General features: G+C 42.7%; 3 protein-coding genes across 3 annotated transcripts in view; all 3 read right to left on the reverse strand.

Annotated features, from left to right (window-relative positions):
* Positions 1-1,063, reverse strand: part of LOC107108420 (olfactory receptor 2AP1-like) — a 5,819-nt gene extending 4,756 nt beyond the window's left edge. Inside the window, exon 1 of the mRNA XM_015408848.1 lies at positions 1,040-1,063. Coding sequence (XP_015264334.1) covers positions 1,040-1,063 — 24 coding nt within the window. The remainder of the gene's footprint in view (positions 1-1,039) is intronic.
* A 6,574-nt stretch (positions 1,064-7,637) lies between these two features.
* LOC107108421 (olfactory receptor 6C3-like) lies at positions 7,638-8,582 on the reverse strand. The gene has a single exon (XM_015408850.1). The coding sequence runs from the start codon at positions 8,580-8,582 to the stop codon at positions 7,638-7,640; it is 945 nt and encodes a 314-aa protein (XP_015264336.1).
* Positions 8,583-16,695: 8,113 nt separating this feature from the next.
* On the reverse strand, positions 16,696-17,640 carry LOC107108422 (olfactory receptor 2AP1-like). The gene has a single exon (XM_015408851.1). It carries the CDS (start codon positions 17,638-17,640, stop codon positions 16,696-16,698), a length of 945 nt encoding a protein of 314 aa, XP_015264337.1.
* Positions 17,641-17,995: the final 355 nt, after the last annotated feature.

The following is a 17,995-nucleotide window of genomic DNA, read 5'->3' on the forward strand; positions in this document are numbered from 1 at the left end:
AAAAAAAAAAAAATCAACGGCAAGGGCCCCCCCCCCCCCGTGCTGGTATGTTTTCTAAGGCTCAACGCAAGGCAACAGTTCAAGGCCAGGTCTACCAATATAGGGGACTGGGACAGGTAGACCTGTTCTCTGGAGGGCAGGTCTACCAATATAGTGGAAAAGGAAGGGTAGATTTGTTCTCTGGAGGCCTGGTCTACCCCTCTAGAGGACAACATTTTCCATAATGAAATTTTGCTTGAATCTGTTTTCTCTTATAATGTTTAAATTATTCATAAAATATATTTTAAATATTGTTTAAAATATTTCATTCTGAGATTTTTACAAGGTTATGGAAATAATCTAAAAAACTAATTTATGCAATAGTCAAATGTAAACTCGCTCACAACTTTAATGCTACTAGCTTCTTCTTCTTCTTCTTTTTTGCTCATGAGGTAGAATTTTTGCTCACAACAGTGGAGCTTAAAGGGAACGTTGGTGGTCTCCCATCCAAGTATTAACCAGAGCTGACCAATCTTATCTTGCAAGGTACCCCAGGCTACCCTGGGCAATCCAGGTCAGGGTCCAGCTAGGTGTACACATAAGGGAAAAAAGCAGAACAAACATTGTCACTAAAATATTACCCTAACATTAATCTGGAAGTGTCCCACACACAAAACACCTGCAAAGTTCTGAGGAAAATTGGAATTATTGGAATTATTTCAGTTAGAACCAAGGGAGATGAGAGAGTCTGACCTCCATGTATTAAACTTCCTGATTTTTTCTTTTAAATAACTGGTGTATAGGGTTCAAATATGGACTATTGCACAGGAGGAGGGCAAGTTAATCTATTTACAGTGAACACATGTAAAATCTATGTACAGTATACTTTTGATTTTTCCTTTACATGTGTGATGAAACAACCACCTTGAGTATAATTAGTTTATTCAAGTAATTAATGAATTGTGCAGATCTACATTGTATCATTAAATATGCTAAACATTTAAATAGGTGGGTTGTACTAGGCAGCCTGGCAATGGCAGCCTTTGTTGGGCAGACTCACCCTGACTCCAAACTTGGCCTGCATCTTCCACTGGCCTTGTTTATCATTGCCCACACACAATGTGCCAAAAGGTGCCCAGCACCATCCCTTTCCCATTATGTGCCAAATGGGAACTACTGGGTTCACAAAGATGATGCCAAGGGCATTCCTTCCCAGCCACACCCTGCCACATGGCCAGTGATGTGGTGTTCCTCACCCAACCTCCATCACTGCTGATGCCTCAGGTGGCGTGCCGATCTTCTCTATGTATCATGATCAGCCTGCTATATCACTGCCAAACTAGTTATGGCCTAAATTGTTCACCTCTTACCCAGCATTATGAAGCAGGCGAAAGAAGTCCCTTCCAATAGCTAAACAGAGGACCCCCCTCCACAAATTCCTGCTTGGTCCCGAAGGTGACTGGCTAATCCCATAATACTAAAGGGAGGGTGGGTGGGTCAGCAGCCAGCAGAAAACCCTACATGGTGGAGGTGCGGTCAGAATATCTGAGGCCAGATCACACCTCCTAATTAGCAGCTTCACATGTAACAATTTAATAAAACGTCATGACTTCTTTGTCTTTAGGGGGTCAAGGCAAACCAATCCCTGGCACTAGTGCAGTGAATTCCACTTCTCATCTTACTTACTTTCAGGGGTCATTTCGTAGAAAAAGAGGTGCAGGAGCTCATTAGCATAACTTATTAGCACAAGTCATTTGCATATGCCACACCCTCTGACATCACCGAAAGTGTGTCAGAAGGCAACACCCACCGCTCAGGCTCCACTGGACTGTTTTGGATTCCTAGCTATTGGGGGGGGGTACACATGCAGATCTGTCCTTGCAGAGGAGGGAGAGCTTGTACCTGAATAAAATTTGGTCTTAAAGGTGCCACTGGACTGTTTTGGACCGGGGGGCCGGGGGGGAGGCTCTGCAACTTACCTGGCTGCTTCTTGCTCTGACTGAGGTCTGCTGGCAGCAGGGGGTGGGGCTTGTTGCATGTGCCCACCCCCTGGGCTCTTTACTGCCGGAGCTCCGCTCCTGTGCGCTCCTGCAGGAAATGACCCCTGCCTACTTTATATATGTGTGGGGAAATTCTCATGTTACATACAACATGTGTACAGCTGCATGTGTCATTGAAGCCTCAGCGCTTTCCAGGTGGTGATCCCCAGTTTCATTAGTCAAGTGAAAGTGCATTGGCTCTCTGTCTTACAAACAGGCATACAATACAGATGTACATGCATGCATTCACTGTTATTTGTGAAGAGACTACAGAGTTCCATGCACTGAATGATCCATCTTTGGTTTTGTGTCTTGGCAAAAAACAACAAGGACAAAAAAGGGAAAAAGGGGGAAAAACTGAACCTAAAACCTAGAATTCAGAACCTATAATGGTTAGTCAAGAATAGAAGAGGGCCAACTCTAAAAATCTAATTATGAAACATAAAAATATATATACATGTATTTATTAAACACAAATTAAAATAACAAATAAGGGCCCATTCATAACTCATATACAAATATAAAAACATACAAAGGCTGATGAAATAGACCTAACGCGTTTTGGCCTTTACAGGCCTTTCTCAGAGGTCTAATACAAATAGAACATGTTGGCTGATATGTAAAAATATATACAATCATACATATACAAAATATGAAATAGAGACCAGAAGGCAATTGTTCTAAAGTTTAACCACTGGGCAAAAAAGTGCTTTTAACTTAAGAAACATTTCATTGGGACCATTTGGCTGTACAATCTCAGGAGAATAAACAATTGACCAGAGAGAAGTACTACTGGACATGTGATTGCACTGGAGGTTTCATTTGTATGTTTGTATTTCTCTTAGGTCTCTTTCATCAGCCTTTGTAGGTTTTTTTATATTTGTATATGAGTTATGAATGGGCCCTTATTTGTTATTTTAATTTGTGTTTAATAAATACATGTATATATTTTTTTTGTTTCATAATTAGATTTTTAGAGTTGGCCCTCTTCTATTCTTGACTAACCTTTATTGGCAAAAAACAACACCCATGTACATTTTAAATCATGGAATCACAGAGCTGAAAGGGACCATATAGGCCATATAGTCCTTCCCCCTGCTCGATGCAGGATCAGCCTACAGTATCCCTGATGAGTGTTTGTCCAGCTGCTGCTTAAAGACTGCCAGTGAGGGGGAGCTCACCCCCCCCAGGCAGCTGATTCCACTGTTGCCCAACTCTTACTGTAAAAAAAAGGTTTTTCCTAATATCCAGCTGAATCTTCCCACCCTTAATTTAAACCCATTATTGGAATTCCTATCCTCTGCTGCCAACAGGAACAGCTCACTGCCGTCCTCTAAATGACAGCCCTTCAAATACTTAAAGAGAACAATCATGTCCCCCCTCATTGAGATACCTGTTTGTTCAGAATTTTAAAGCTACAACCAGTCATTTGTGTATGAGTATTTTGTACATCCTAGGACCATGTGATTATCAACCCTCCCTGATTCCACTCTTCAGCTTCTTAATTTTCTTTAAAAAGGAGCAATACGGTAGTTTGGCAGTTCTAGCACAATGGGGGGGCATGGGATATTATGTCACTTAATATGAACACTGAAACTGGGAAAACTTTTCAGATCTTCTGTGGCCACTTCTGAAATATATTTAGAAGGGAGGGCTTGAACCGAGGAAACAAACATGTACCCCATTTTGAAGTTTTGTGCTAATACTGCTTATAGGCATAGTTACATAGTTATTTATTTGTTTTAAGCATGGATACCTCCTCCATTTCTTAACTGAATGATGTCTATTAAGTTGTAAAATGCCTCCATGTTAACAAAATGGCTGGCTATTGAACCAAAAAGATATACAGATACAACTGTTTGTTTCATAAATATATGAACAGTGAAGTAGTGAAGGTTAATAGCTTGAAATTAAAAGCAGCTTTAATGGGAGGTGATTTTGATATGCTGGGATGTTAAATTTTTGGCCACAAATTCTTTTTGTTCCTTTCCTCTCCACAGGTAGCTGTCCTTGTATGTGATACACACCTGCCAAATATTTCTGAATGAGCACTCAAATATGGATCTTCATGTGCTGGATTTAACCAGGTCTTCTTCCAGTGGAAAAGGAAGAATGGGTCTCTTTGACCCCCCCAAAATGAAGTTTTGATACAAGCATGTCAGATATTGGATGAATATATATATATCCGTATATATATATCGTTATGTATAAAAGAGTTTTGGTGTGACTCCTGGACATGCTCCCACAGCCTTTCACCCACTCAGCTGCCACTCTCGCAGACTCTTAATCCCCTGGCTGCATTGCCTCACTGTGTTGGCTCGGCCCCGCCCACAGAACCGGCAGCCAGCATTTTGCTCCGAGTCTGGAGGGAGCTGGCGAAGGGGATGGACACTCCGCCGTGGGAGTGGCAATCCCTCCACGGGGGAGAAGGAGGCAGACCTAGCAAGCAGCAGCAAGCAGGGGGAGCACTCGCCTTCGCTGCCCCTCGTGGTCCCTCTCCCTGGGCCACAAGGCCAGCACTTTGTCAGGGCGATAGCTCAGCGCCTTTCAATGGCTCCCCCACCTTCCTTCAGCAGCAGCAGCAGCAGCGCCAGGGAGGGTCTGACCTGGAGGAAACGAGCTGCAGCTCCTGGAAAGCCAGACTCTCTCCTGAGGAAGACACTTCTCTTGGCTCCTGTGTGGGACTAACTATGACTAACTGTCCCCTCAGTGGCTCTTGGTAGGCAACCAACTTCTGTCAGTAAAAAAGAAAAAAGAAAAAAGGACGTTCAGCATAACCCGCTCCCCTGCCAACTGCCTGTTTCACCACTTTCCTGTCCGAATAAACTTAACAGGGCTCTCTCTCCTTTTTGCCTCCACCATGGCTGGCTGGCTAATGAGGTGGGCCAGCGACCATCAAACTGTTCTCGTCAGCCCCCTGCTGTGTGGCTGCCTTTCCCGTAGGGTTGCCAGTCTCCAGGTGGGACATGGAGATCTCCTGCTTTTACAATTGATCTCCAGATGACAGAGATCAGTTCCCCTGGAAAAAATGGCTTCTTTGGAGGGTGGATACAAAACAGTTTGCAAGCATTCAAGATCACAGAACTCTTCTTGTGGCCAGATGTAGCAAGAATAAATACAATTAGATCAAAAGGGGGGAAGGATCTTAATATTTTTTTATGCCAGCATCCTGTCTGTAATGCTATGCAAGCGGGGGGAGGAGTTCAAGGATTTTATACAGGAAAATAACTATGCTGTGGAAACCAAATGAAGAAGGAGTCCAGCATCTTTCTAGGTGAAGCAGTCTGTCTGTTTATGCTACACCTTATCTGTTCTCAATTATGCACTACAGTGGTACACACAGCTAGCTGGGAATTAGCTTTGGCAAGCCAATGCCCTTCTAGCAGAGTGACAGATGAAAAAGAAGGGCAAAAATGGTATAGATTATTGTTGACAATTGGCTCCTTTCCATACATCCAGTACAGGGTGGCATTTTTCTTGCAAAACCCCTAATCTTACAGTTCACTTTTGCAGAAACCAGACTTTGGAAGGTCTTATGAGAACTCCCTCCCCTATGCCCAGACATTGCATCAGACCCCTGAGGGTTTTTTTAAAAAAGAAACCATATTTTATGAACCTCTTTTTTGCATCCAGTAATTTTTTTGCTGATAAGAATGCAGGGGGTCCTATCTAACAACCCAATAAGACTGTGCAGGGGATCATGGAGCCTGCATGAAGAAAAGTCATGTGGGACACTGGCTGTATAACAAAGGAAAAATTGGTGAAATATCATGAAAAATCTGGCACAAACCCTGTGATTTTATAGGTATAACATGTCTCCTTTTTATTTGGGGAAACTAGTGAAGGAGACAGAACTTGAGAGAGGGGGTGACAAGCAAAATCTCCACCAGTGTTTATGGGGATCTTATAGAGAACTCTTGAAATGAGCCAGTTGAAGTTAAATAGAAAAAATATTTTATATAAAGAAAAAGTAAGAGCAAAACATACACAAGAGCACTTGGAGAAACAAACATACAAGGCTGACAAGGGTAAAAAGAAAGTAGCGGGAATAAGGATTAGGATGGGTGATATTTACCTATCTAGAAGAAAGTGAGGTCCACTAAAAAGCAAGACAAAATGATCTTAGTTTTGGGTGTGAGGTCTGGATCCAAGAGAACACAGTCAGTCCAGTTAAAGGCTGATTTCGCACTAGAGCTGCCTCGATGTTGCACTGCCGTTTGCCCCAATATTATTGGTCAATTTCACACCCAAAGCCGCAGGGGTGCATTTTGACCTGTGGCTTCGCCCTATTTCCCTCGCAGTTTCATGATCCTGTTTTTTGAGGATCACAAAAATGCGGAGGAAATCGGGTGAAGCCGCGGTTCAAATGCAGCCCCGTGGCTTCGGGTGTGAAATTGACCAATAGTATCTGGGCAAACGGCAGCACATCGAGGCAGCTCTAATGCAAAATCAGCCATAGTAAAATTTCTCCCCTGGTACAAGGTGACATGGATGCCCCAAAACCATACTCTTGAAAAGTTTCTGGGGATGAACAATGATTTCCGTGAAGTTCTGATTGCTTCATCTGGGGCAAAACTATGGCTGCTTATGGGTGTTTGGTTAAATTATTCTAAATGCAAACTGGTGCTTGATGACCTGATAATTGTTTTGAAGGGGAAAGCTATCAGTGTTAGGTGTTCTTATTGTCAGGTAAAGGTAGGAAGGGGAGATGAAGTGGTGAGGTTGATGGGATTAAGTCCAGGTGGATGAGGTTAGTTCTGGGGAGAGGCAGCCAGGCTTTGGAAGTCCTTTGTGCATACCACAATTTCGCCAATCTGGACAACCATTGTACGCAATGATCACAATCATGTCATCTGAATGTCCTTCTCACGATGTTCCCCCCCCCAAAAAAAGCTTCCATCATTGTGCACATGAGAAATCCTGCACTAAATAAATTCAATGTATAAACATTCAAGCACACATATACACTCCAGCGCTCGGTTGTTGGTTGCCAGTTTATTTTGTTCACTGTTCGTAGGGGGGGGGGGCTGCAGAAACAAGGAAGTACAGTGAGTCCCAGTGGGAGTAGTGATTTGGCCATGTGTATTTGCACATGTGCAAAGTCAAATAAAAAAAAAATGAGCTGTGCCACTGCTTGGGTGGCGAGGCTATCTGGATGGTGCCCGGAGCCTCATTGAGTGATGCAAGTGGTTCGGCGAGGGATGTGTGATCATCCCAACCCCCCCAAAAAATATTCCTGATAAAATCTATAGAGGGAACAAATTGGGATAAACTTGTCCTGTGACCACACCCTTTGTGTACTTTCTGATCAGACTGAATGGTATGTGTGACTCTGGGGTGCTATTAAAAGAAAGGTGCTTGCATGCAAACTGCCCCTTATTAAGAGGAGATGGTCTGACTGCTTGCAAACAGAATAATTATATAGGAATGATTGCTCTATTTATTCCACAGGGAAAATACTAGGTTTAGGGGTTGTTTGTCCCCCTAAACTTAAAACATACAGTGCATGAGATATGTTTGGTATAATTCAACTCAGCTGAGTCAGTATTTGGAAAACATTGCTTTGGAATCAATGCAATTGAGATGAATAAAAATATGCATTTTAGAAAGCCATTAGCTTTAAGGAATGAAATGATGGTGCATAATCCTCCCAATAACATTTCTCAAAGCCTCTCTGACCTCCTGGTTTCTTAGTGTGTATATGAAAGGGTTGACCAGAGGGGGCAGCACTATATACAGGAGAGAGAGAAATTTCCCCATACCTCCCTTTCCTTCAGTCTTTGGTATCATATACACAACAATTACAGACCCGTAGAAAATAGAAATGACAGTCAAGTGAGAGGAACAGGTAGAAAAGACCTTTTGTCTCCCAGTAGTGGAGGGGATTTTGAAGATGGCAGTGATAACATACACATAGGATATCACAATGAGAAGGAATGGAAAAAGCACAAACATGGCAGCCACCATATAACTCAACTGTTTCAGCATTCTGGTATCACTGCAGGACAGCTGTAGGATTGGGAAATAGTCACAAAAGTAATGATCCATTTCTCTGGGTCCACAAAAATTTAATTGCAACATCAGAATGAGTAAGGGCAAAAACACTGTAAATCCACAGAGCCAAGATGTAGCTGCTAACTGGACACAAGTTTGGGTCTTCATCATGGTCGCATAGTGCAGTGGTTTGCAAACTGCCAGATACCTATCATAAGACATGGCACAGAGTAAACAGCATTCTGTAACTATCAAAGTAGCACAGATATACCACTGCGTGAAGCAGCTGCTGAAAGAAATCACTTTGCCCCCAGTCAAGAGAGCTGAGAGCATCCTTGGAAATATATTGGAGGTATAGCAAAACTCCAGGAAGGAGATGTTCCCCAAGAAGAGGTACATGGGAGTATGAAGGTGCTGATCAAAGATAACAAGCACAAATATAAGAATGTTTCCAGTTACGGCCACAATGTAAATCACTAGAAATGTCAGAAAGAGAAGAATCTGGAAATCAGCCAAGTCTTGAAATCCCAGAAGGATGAATTCTGTTATCCTTGACTGATTCCCTAACATCAGGACGCCCTGTTAGTCAGATCCTGTTGAAAAAGTGAAATGCAAAGCAAACAAAAATATTAATAATTTTGATAAAGAAATGCATTTATTTATTTTTTGGATTACTATTCTGCCCTCCCCAAAAACGGGCTCAGGGTGGATCACAGCAATAATAGGGCTACTAAGGCATCAATCTAATGATTTCCCACTCCTGAAGGAAGAGCTTTTTTCTGCCCAAAAGAATCTTTTTGCAACTAAGGAAGCCTTAATGGTGATGCTTAATGGTTATGCATCCTTCAAGTGCAAAGCTGCAATCTCTTCTTGGGTCTTCCTTGCTGTTCCTGTGAACCTGGGCCCTTCCCCTCTTTCCCAGTGTTTCCCCCACTGCCTCCACCGGAGCAAGAATATTCATTCAGTAGAAGAATGACACTCAATCTGATTTTATTCCCCCCTCCCCCTGCATGAAAGTCTGGCAAATCAAATATATTTGTGGTAGAGATAATTTGTCATATGGAAAATTTATTGCAGATAGCTGCTGTAATCTGACAATTGACCTCTTTTCCCCATTTACTGGACTGTCGAGACACACAGTGGGTGGCCCTGATTTTTTGGTTGTTTATTTTACTCCTTACATCTATCGTGTTGTTAGTACTGTTGAAAAATCCAGAAACATGTGAATGCTTCTTCGACCTCAACAATGACCATTGTTACTACAATTATTATTTCAAGCATAATGAGTCCATGGCATATTCCTATTGCCAAGCCTTCTGGATATAGAACACTTGAAATCATAAACACTGGAATACAAATAATCATAAGTAATCAAGAAGGTTGGAGGGAGGACATTCCTAGTCCAAGCTAAAGAATTGGACTGCAAATAAGATATCCAAATGTCGAATTCCTTATCTCTAACCTGGGTAGCCCAGATAGCCCAGACTAGACTGATCTTGTCAGATCTCGGGAGCTAAGCTGGGACTGGTTTGCCCAGTTCAAACAGCTGACTTCATGGCTAAATCAATGTTTCATCTCAGGTGTCCCAGCTCAAACCCAACACAAATTACTAGATCATACATCTATATACTAATTCTCAAAGCTCTCTCTGCATGTGGATACTTATTTCCACAGATGAGGGCTCACTCTCCTCTAACAGGTTTTTCTGCAGACTCAGGTTACTCTGCAGGTCTGTAGAAAAATGTAAAATGTTAAAAAAAAACTTGGGGATGGTTGAATTCCCCCCAATACCTTTTGAAATGGCTTCCACAGGGATCTACTCCAGGCTCCGCCGCATCAACAGTGAGAGACTAAAATGCTGGGCAGGGGGAAGGACGGCTTCTAACTGATTCTGTCAGTAAAAGGCAGAGGAAGGGGGAAGGGCCCTTTCCAGACCAATTTTGGCCTTTCAGTGAGGGATCCTTAGGGCCAGGCCTGACAAGTGTTGCCATTGTCAGGCTGGGAAATTCCTAGAGATTTTGTGGTGGAGTGTAAGGAGGGCTGGGTTTGGGGAAGGGAGAGGCCTCAGCTGGATATAATGCCACAGAGTCCAGTAGTGGAAGCTGACTGGGTGATTTTGGACCACTCACATACTTTCAACCTAACCAATCTCACAGGATTGTTGTGCAGATAAAGAAGAAGAGGGAATAATGTAAGCTGCTTCAGTCCACACTTTGGAGAAAGACTGTAATTTTCCTAGGCAGAGGCTGTAGGTGAGGGGATACGAAAAGCTGAAGACGGGGGCAGATAAAGGTAGGTTGGCTGCTGGGTATGAAGGAAACAGGGTTGCCAACTCCAGCTTGGGAAATTCCTGGACATTTGAGGGGTGGAGCCTGGGAAGGGTGGGGTTTGAGGAGGGGAAGAACTTTAGACCAGTATAATGCCATAGACTCCGCCCTCCAAACCAGCCATTTCCTCCACAAGAGCTACCATTGCCAGCCTCCAGGTGAGACCTGGAGATCACCCAGAATTCTAACTGTTGTCCAGGTGACAGATCAGTTACCCTGGAGAAAATGGCTGCTTTGGATGGTGGGTTCTATGGCATTATACCCTGCTGAAGTGGCTTCCCTCCCCAAGCCTCAGTGTCTCAGGCTCCCACCCACAAATTTCCAGGAATTTCCCAACCTGCAGCTGGCAGCCCTAAGGTGAATCGATCTCTGTAGCTGGGAGACCTGCCACTGCTGCTGTGGGGGGAGAGGAAGCAGGTGGGTGGCTGGAAGCACTACCACCACTGCTGCTGCTGTTGTGTGGGGTGGGAGAGGAAGCAGGCAGAAGGTTGAGAGAGTGATGAGGCAGAATGAGAGATGGGGTGGGAAGGAGAAAGAGAGAGAAACAAGGGTGTAGACTTTCCAATTTCGGGGGGGGGGCTGGGGCTGGGCCAGAGGCATTGCTTTGCTAGAAGCAAGGGTGGCTCCCGGGGGAGGCTGAGCACCTTCCTGAAAATTTCGGCGGGGGATCATGCCCCGCCGCCCCCACGAAGATTACGCCTATGGGAGAAACAGTGATGAGGTGGGGAGGCAGAAAAACAAAGAGAATGATGATTGGTCAGAAAGAGAGAGGAAGTCACTTGCATGGAAGAGAGAGAGAGAGTAAGAAAAGGGAAGCAGAAGGGAGAAAGAGTGAGAGGTGGGGGGAGAGGGGAGAAAGCAAAGGTGTCAGGAATGGGATAACCATCCCACAAGTTCTTGTGGGTCTCCACTTGTTCATTCTAATATTAATGTACTGAAATCACTGGCTTTCTAACTGACCTTTATGCTATGCAAGCAAGACATAGCTCTTTTCCCCATCTGAAGGTCATTCATCCATACATACAGACTTTGTTGTTTGAGTTTCATAAAACTCAACACTGAGCCTAGTTATTATTTCCAAAGAGGCCATATTAATGTATATGTATTTCAAGCAACCAGAAATCTTTCATACATAGATTAGTGCATATAATGATTTTTCCTTCATCTTGTTTTAAATGCCAGTCTCTTGTTTATAATTCTTCCTTCTTTTAACTAGGCAGAACTGACAAGACACCTTTACGCACTAGACCTTAAATCCTGGTTCAACCCTGTCCCCAAACTTACATTTTACACTACATGCAAGTTCACCTCCGTAATTAACTTGGGGTATTTTTTGTTTCCACATTACATTGAGGTCACCCTGGTTTTGTCCCACACTTTTCCTGGGATGAACGGATGCTGTTATGACCGGGGATAAATGCAAGGTATTGTGTCGTGAGTTGAACTCTGATAAAACCAGGGATGAGATCCAAGTGTGGAAAGGACCAGAGGCACATTAAGCAGAGGCACATTAAGGAAGGCACCCTAAGAGGAGAAATACCTTTGCTTTTCAGAGCAGATTAGTCAATGTTCTTCTCACCTCACCTCCTTGAGTATTACTGCTTGTTCCAAGATGATGATTCACAAATGCCTTTAATCAGTGTGCCAGTTTTGATGTTCTGCATAGCATGTTTTATGAAGTATGTTTCATTATGATAACAGTGGCTTTTCTAGCACTGCATTTATGCTCCACAATCAACTGTCCTTTGATTCTTCCCCTAATTAACAGAATGACACACTTAGTATATGAATTCTGTAGCAAATTTTATAGGTTATATTTCATTAAGATAACCATGTTCTGAGTTGTATTCAAGCTAAATAAACTAATACTATTTCTATCTTTCCCCTAATTAATTGATGTAAATATATAGATAAATCCTGCACCATTAACAAAACACCTGCCCTTGAGGGACAATGAACTGTGATTGTTGATACATGAGTCATTGGGGAAAGTTTTTTTTAAAAAAAGCTCAAGACAAAACTGTGTAGCCATATGGGAAATGGGATGGCATGAATCCACCCAGTTTTTTCACTTCATCTCCCCCAGTTCCCCTCCACACTACTTTCCCTGTCCCTCATGGCTACATGGTCATGGACGCCGGTGCCAACATATCTGTGGTGCACACCTGGGACTGAGGAGTAGTGTCAAGCCCACCTGGGACATGACCATACTGGAGATGCACTCCTTGTTGGAAACCTGCTGGATCCTGGCTGCCCACTTCTCTTGCAGCATCAAGTCTGCTCACCATCTGTGAGAGAGGCAGGTGGAATGGTGGAGCCCGAACACCAGCTCATACAGGATATGCCCACACATTGGAACTCCACCTATGCAATTATTGTGTGTCTGGTGGAACAGAAAAGCAGGATATCATCTCCTCTATGCCCATCCTGCATGGGGGAGAAGAGCTCAGCATAAGCTCCAGTGACTGGGTGACCCTCTCCCAAATGGTGCATGTCCTGAAGCCTGCAACATACGTGAATAAAAATTTAACTCATAGCACAACACCCACCTCATGAACCAAGATATATCTCATGGCACAACACCCTCCTTGTGGACCAACATCCACCTATTCAAATTTCTACCTCATCAAACATCCACTTGTACAAGTGAGCTTGTTTGACTGCACCCAGCGTTTCCCCATCTACAACAATAATTTCAGCAATGATGAGGTGGGCAGGTGACTGCCTCCCAAGCCTGAGGAGAAAAGTTGGCCACCCTCAGAATCCTTTGGCAGCCTTTGGTGGGCAAACTCAACCTGACTCCAGCTCTGGCCTGAGTCTTCCACTGGCCTCGTTTATCATTACCCACACACAATGTGCCAAGAGATGCCCAAACCATCCCTTTCCCCTGATGTAGTGCCACATAGGCACTACTGGGTTCACAAAGCACCGAGGGCAGTCCTTCCCAGCTACACCTCGCCACATGGCCAGTGATGTGCTGTTCTGCACCCAACCTCCTTCATTGGTGATGCCTCAGGGGGCTTGCTGATCTTTCCTATCATTTTTTCCCAAACAATTTTTATTCTTTTTCAAAAGGAATACAGAATTCAACATTATAATACACAAATATAGGTTGCTTCACTTAGAGAAGAAAAAAAAAGAATACTATAAGATTTCTATCTCATAACAACTTACATTCTTTCGGAATACAGAATACAGAGTGATAAACTTATAACTTGTCAACTGTAAATCATTATTTTATATCTAGCTTTATTGATGCTTTCCCAATTAAAGTTATCAAAGGTTATTTTTTTCTATCATGGGGAACCATTTTCCCAAGGGATTATATATTTCGCATTCATTCTGGTCATTTGAGTTATATATAGATATCGTTTCAAGCATGAAAAAGTCCCATATCTTGTGAAACCAAAATTCTATGCTAGGAGAATGATTGTCTTTCCAGCATTTGGCTATAGTAACCTTGGCAGCTGTTATTAATATGTTGATCAATTGTTTTCTAGTATTAGGTATATCATCATCTGGCCAGAGATTTAAAAGCAACAATTTTGGATCTAGTGGGATCCTTTCCTAACTACCATGATCAGCCTGCCCTTCACTGTCAAACTAGTTATGTCCTAAGCTGTCTACAGAGCAGGCCTATATAAAACCCCTTACCCAGCATCATGAAGCAGGTGAAAGAAGGCCCTTCCAATAGCCAAACAGAGGACCCCCCCTCAACTCCTGCTTGGCCCCAGAGGTGACTGCTAAAGGGAGACTGGGTGGGTCAGCAGCCAGCAGAAAACCCTACATGGTGGAGGTGTGGTCAGAATATATGAGGCCAGATCACACCTCCTAATTAGCTGCTTCAAATGTAACAACTCAATAAGATCTCATGACCTCCTTGTCTTTAGGGGGCCAAGGCAAACCAATCCCTGGCACTAGTGCCATGAATTCCACTTCACATCTTACTCATGTTACATTCAACATGTGTACAGCTGCACGTGTGATTGAAGCCACAGCACTTTCCAGGTAGTGATCCCCAGTTTCATTAGTCAAGTGAATGTGCATTGGCTCTTTCTTACAAACAGGTGTACACATGTACATGTAGGACAAACATGTGTTTACTGTTACTTGTGAGCAGGATACAGAGTCCCATGCATTGAACAATCCATCTTTGTTTTGGCCCAAAGACTAGTAGAGGGAGATGGGTGTGTCATGGTAAAAAGGAACAAACAAACAGAAAACTGAGATACCTGTTTGTTTAGGATTTTAAAACTACAACCAATCCTTTGTGCATGGGTATTTTGTACATCTTAGGACCATGTGATTGTCAACTCTCCCTAATTCAATTCCTTGGCTTCTTAATTTTCTTTAAAAGGAGCAATATGGAAGTTTGACAGCTCTAGCACAGTGGGATATTATGTCATTGACACTTAATACGAACAGTGAAACTGGGAACACTTTTCAAATCTTCTGTGGCCACCTCTGAAATGTATTTAGAAAGGAGAGATTGAACCAAAGAAACTGACATGTACCCCATTTTGACGTTTGGTGCTAATAATGCATATAGGCATGGTTACATAGTTATTTGTTTTAAGCTTGGATATCTCCCTCATATGTTAACTGAGTGATGTCTATCAAGTTGTATAATACCTCCATGTTAATGAAATAGCTGGCCACAGAACCAAAAAGATATACGGATGCAACTGTTTGTTTCATAAATACATGAACAGTGAAGCAGTGAAGGCTAATAGCTCGAAATTAAAAGCAGCTGTAATGGGAGGTGATTTTGATGGACTGGGGGGTTAAATTTTGGGCCACAAATTCTTTTTGCTCCTTTCCTCCCCTCAGCTAGCTATCCTTGTATGTGGTACAAGCCTGCCAGATATCTGTGAATGAGCACTCAAATATGGAACTTCATGTGCTGTATTTAACCAGCTCTTCTTCTAGTGAAAAAAGAAGAATGGATCCCTCTGACCACCCAAAAATGAAGTTTTGGTATGAGCGTGCCAGATATTGGATGATTTTTTTAAATGGAGTAATGTAGAATTACTAGTGTATCACTTCCCTTTCAGAAACACAATACAAAAACAAGAAGACAGTCTACATAGTACCTTTATTAGAAGCAAACAACATGACACAACACAGTTTGCAAGCATTCAAGATCACAGAATTCTTCATGTGGCCAGATGTAGCAAGAATAAATACAATTAGATCAAAAGGGGTGAGGATCTTAAGATTGTTGATGCCAGCATCCTGTCTGTAATGCTAAGCAAGCAGAGGGAGGAGTTCAATACTTTTATATAGGAAAATAACTATGCCGTGAGAACCAAAGGAAGAAGGAATCCAACATCTTTCTAGGTGAAGCAGTCTGTCTGTTATACTACTCCTTTTCTGTGCTCAGCTATGCACTACAATACAACACACAGCTAGCTGGGAATTGGCTTTGGCAAGCCACAGCCTTACTAGCAAAGTGACAGATGAAAAAGGGCAAAAATGATATGATTATTCACAACTGGCTCCTTGCCATACAATGTATTCAGTGTGTATATCCACCACAGGGCAGTATTTTTCTTGGAAAAACCCCTCATCTTGCAGCCAAAAAAGAAGTATGCTCATTTCTGTGGAAAACAGACACTGAAAGGTCTTGTAAGAACTCCCTCCCCGATGATCAGAATTTTCATTAGACCCCTGGTTTTTTGAAAATATTTTTTATGAAACTCTTTTTGTTGATAAAAAGGCAGGGGGTCCTCTCTAACTACCCAATAAGACTGTGCAGGGGATCATGGAACCTGCATGGAGAAAACCCATGTGGGACACTTGGGGCGATTTCTCACTAGAGCTGCCTCGCAGCACAGCGCCGTTTGCCTTGACACAAACATGTCAATTTCACACCCGAGGCTGTGGGGCTGCATTTGACTCGGGACTTCGCCCGATTTCCTCCGCAGTTTCATGATCCTCAAAAACCAGGATCACGAAACTGCGGAGGAAATCGGGCGAAGCCCTGAGTCAAAATGCAGCCCCGGAGCTTCGGGTGTGAAATTGAAATGTTGGTGTCAAGGCAAACGGCGCTGTGCTGCGAAGCAGCTCTAGTGAGAAATCGCCCTTGCTGTATACACAAACGAAAATTAGTTGCAATGTAATGAAAAAGCTGGCTGTAGCAAACCCTGTGATTCTATAGGAATAATAGAATGATTGCTCTATTTATTCCATAGGGAAAATACTTGGTTTAGTGTTTTTTTTGTCCCCCCCATAAGTTAAAGCATGAGATATGTTTGGTATAATTCAACTCGGCTGTGTCAGTATTTTGAAAACATTGCTTTGGAATCAATGTACTTGAGATAAATAATAATACACATTTTAAGAAATCATTAGCTTTATGGAATGAGTTTATAGTGTATAATCCTCCCAATAATATTTCTCAAAGCCTTTCTGACCTCCTGGTTTCTTAGGGTATATATGAAAGGGTTGGCCAGAGCGGGCAGCACTATATACAGAAGAGAGGAAAATTTTCCTGTACTTCCCTTCCCTTCAGTCTTTGGCAACATATACACAACAATTAAAGACCCGTAGAAAATAGAAATGACAGTCAAGTGAGAGGAACAGGTAGAAAAGACCTTTTGTCTCCCAGTAGTGGAGGGGATTTTGAAGATGGCAGTGATAATGTATACATAGGATATTACAATGAGAAGGAATGGAAAAAGCACAAACATGGCGGCCACCATATAACTCAACTGTTTCAGCATTCTGGTATCACTGCAGGAGAGATGTAGGATTGGGGAATAGTCACAAAAGTAATGATCCATTTCTCTGGGGCCACAAAAATGTAATTGCAACATCAGAATGAGTAAGGGCAAAAACACTGTAAATCCACTGAGCCAAGATGTAGCTGCTAACTGGACACAAGTTTGGGTCTTCATCATGGTCACATAGTGTAGTGGTTTGCAAACTGCCAGATACCTATCATAAGACATGGCACAGAGTAAACAGCATTCTGTAACTATCAAAGTAGCACAGATATACCACTGCGTGAAGCAGCTGCTGAAAGAAATCACTTTGTTCCCAGTCAAGAGAGCTGAGAGCATCCTTGGAAATATACTGGCAGTATAGCAAAACTCCAGGAAGGAGATGTTTCCCAAGAAGAAGTACATGGGAGTATGAAGGTGCTGATCAAATATAACAAGCACAAATATAAGAATGTTTCCAGTTACGGCCACAATGTAAATCACTAGAAATGTCAGAAAGAGAAGAATCTGGAAATCAGCCAAGTCTTGAAATCCCAGAAGGATGAATTCTGTTATCCTTGTTTCATTCCCTAACATCAGGATGTCCTGATATTCAGATCTTGTTGAAAAAGTGAAAAGCAAAACAAACAAAAAGATTAATACCTTTGATAAAGAATTTAAGGCATCAGTCTAATGATCCTGAAGGAAGAGCTTATCTCTGCCCAAATAAGTCTTGTTGCAGCTGAGGAAGCTCCATCTACGCAGTGGTGCAGTAATATCCATCAAGGTACAGGCCTTAATGGGGTTACATGGTGATGCATTGGTAACCTGGGGAAGATTATGGTGCATTGGTTAGGGTGGCAAAGCAGGGCCTGGAAAAATGAAGTTCAAATCCCCACTCAGCCACGAAGCTCTTTGAGTCAAACTGGGGTTGTTGTGAGTATGTAATGGA

This window comes from Gekko japonicus, unplaced genomic scaffold, assembly GCF_001447785.1.
Source record: "Gekko japonicus isolate JY-2015 unplaced genomic scaffold, Gekko_japonicus_V1.1 scaffold4297, whole genome shotgun sequence".
NCBI lineage: Eukaryota > Metazoa > Chordata > Lepidosauria > Squamata > Gekkonidae > Gekko > Gekko japonicus.

Bases quoted from the DNA above. Each gene is read 5' to 3' on its own strand.
- LOC107108421 (XM_015408850.1), bottom strand. From the start codon at position 8,582: ATGTTAGGGAATCAGTCAAGGATAACAGAATTCATCCTTCTGGGATTT.
- LOC107108422 (XM_015408851.1), bottom strand. From the start codon at position 17,640: ATGTTAGGGAATGAAACAAGGATAACAGAATTCATCCTTCTGGGATTT.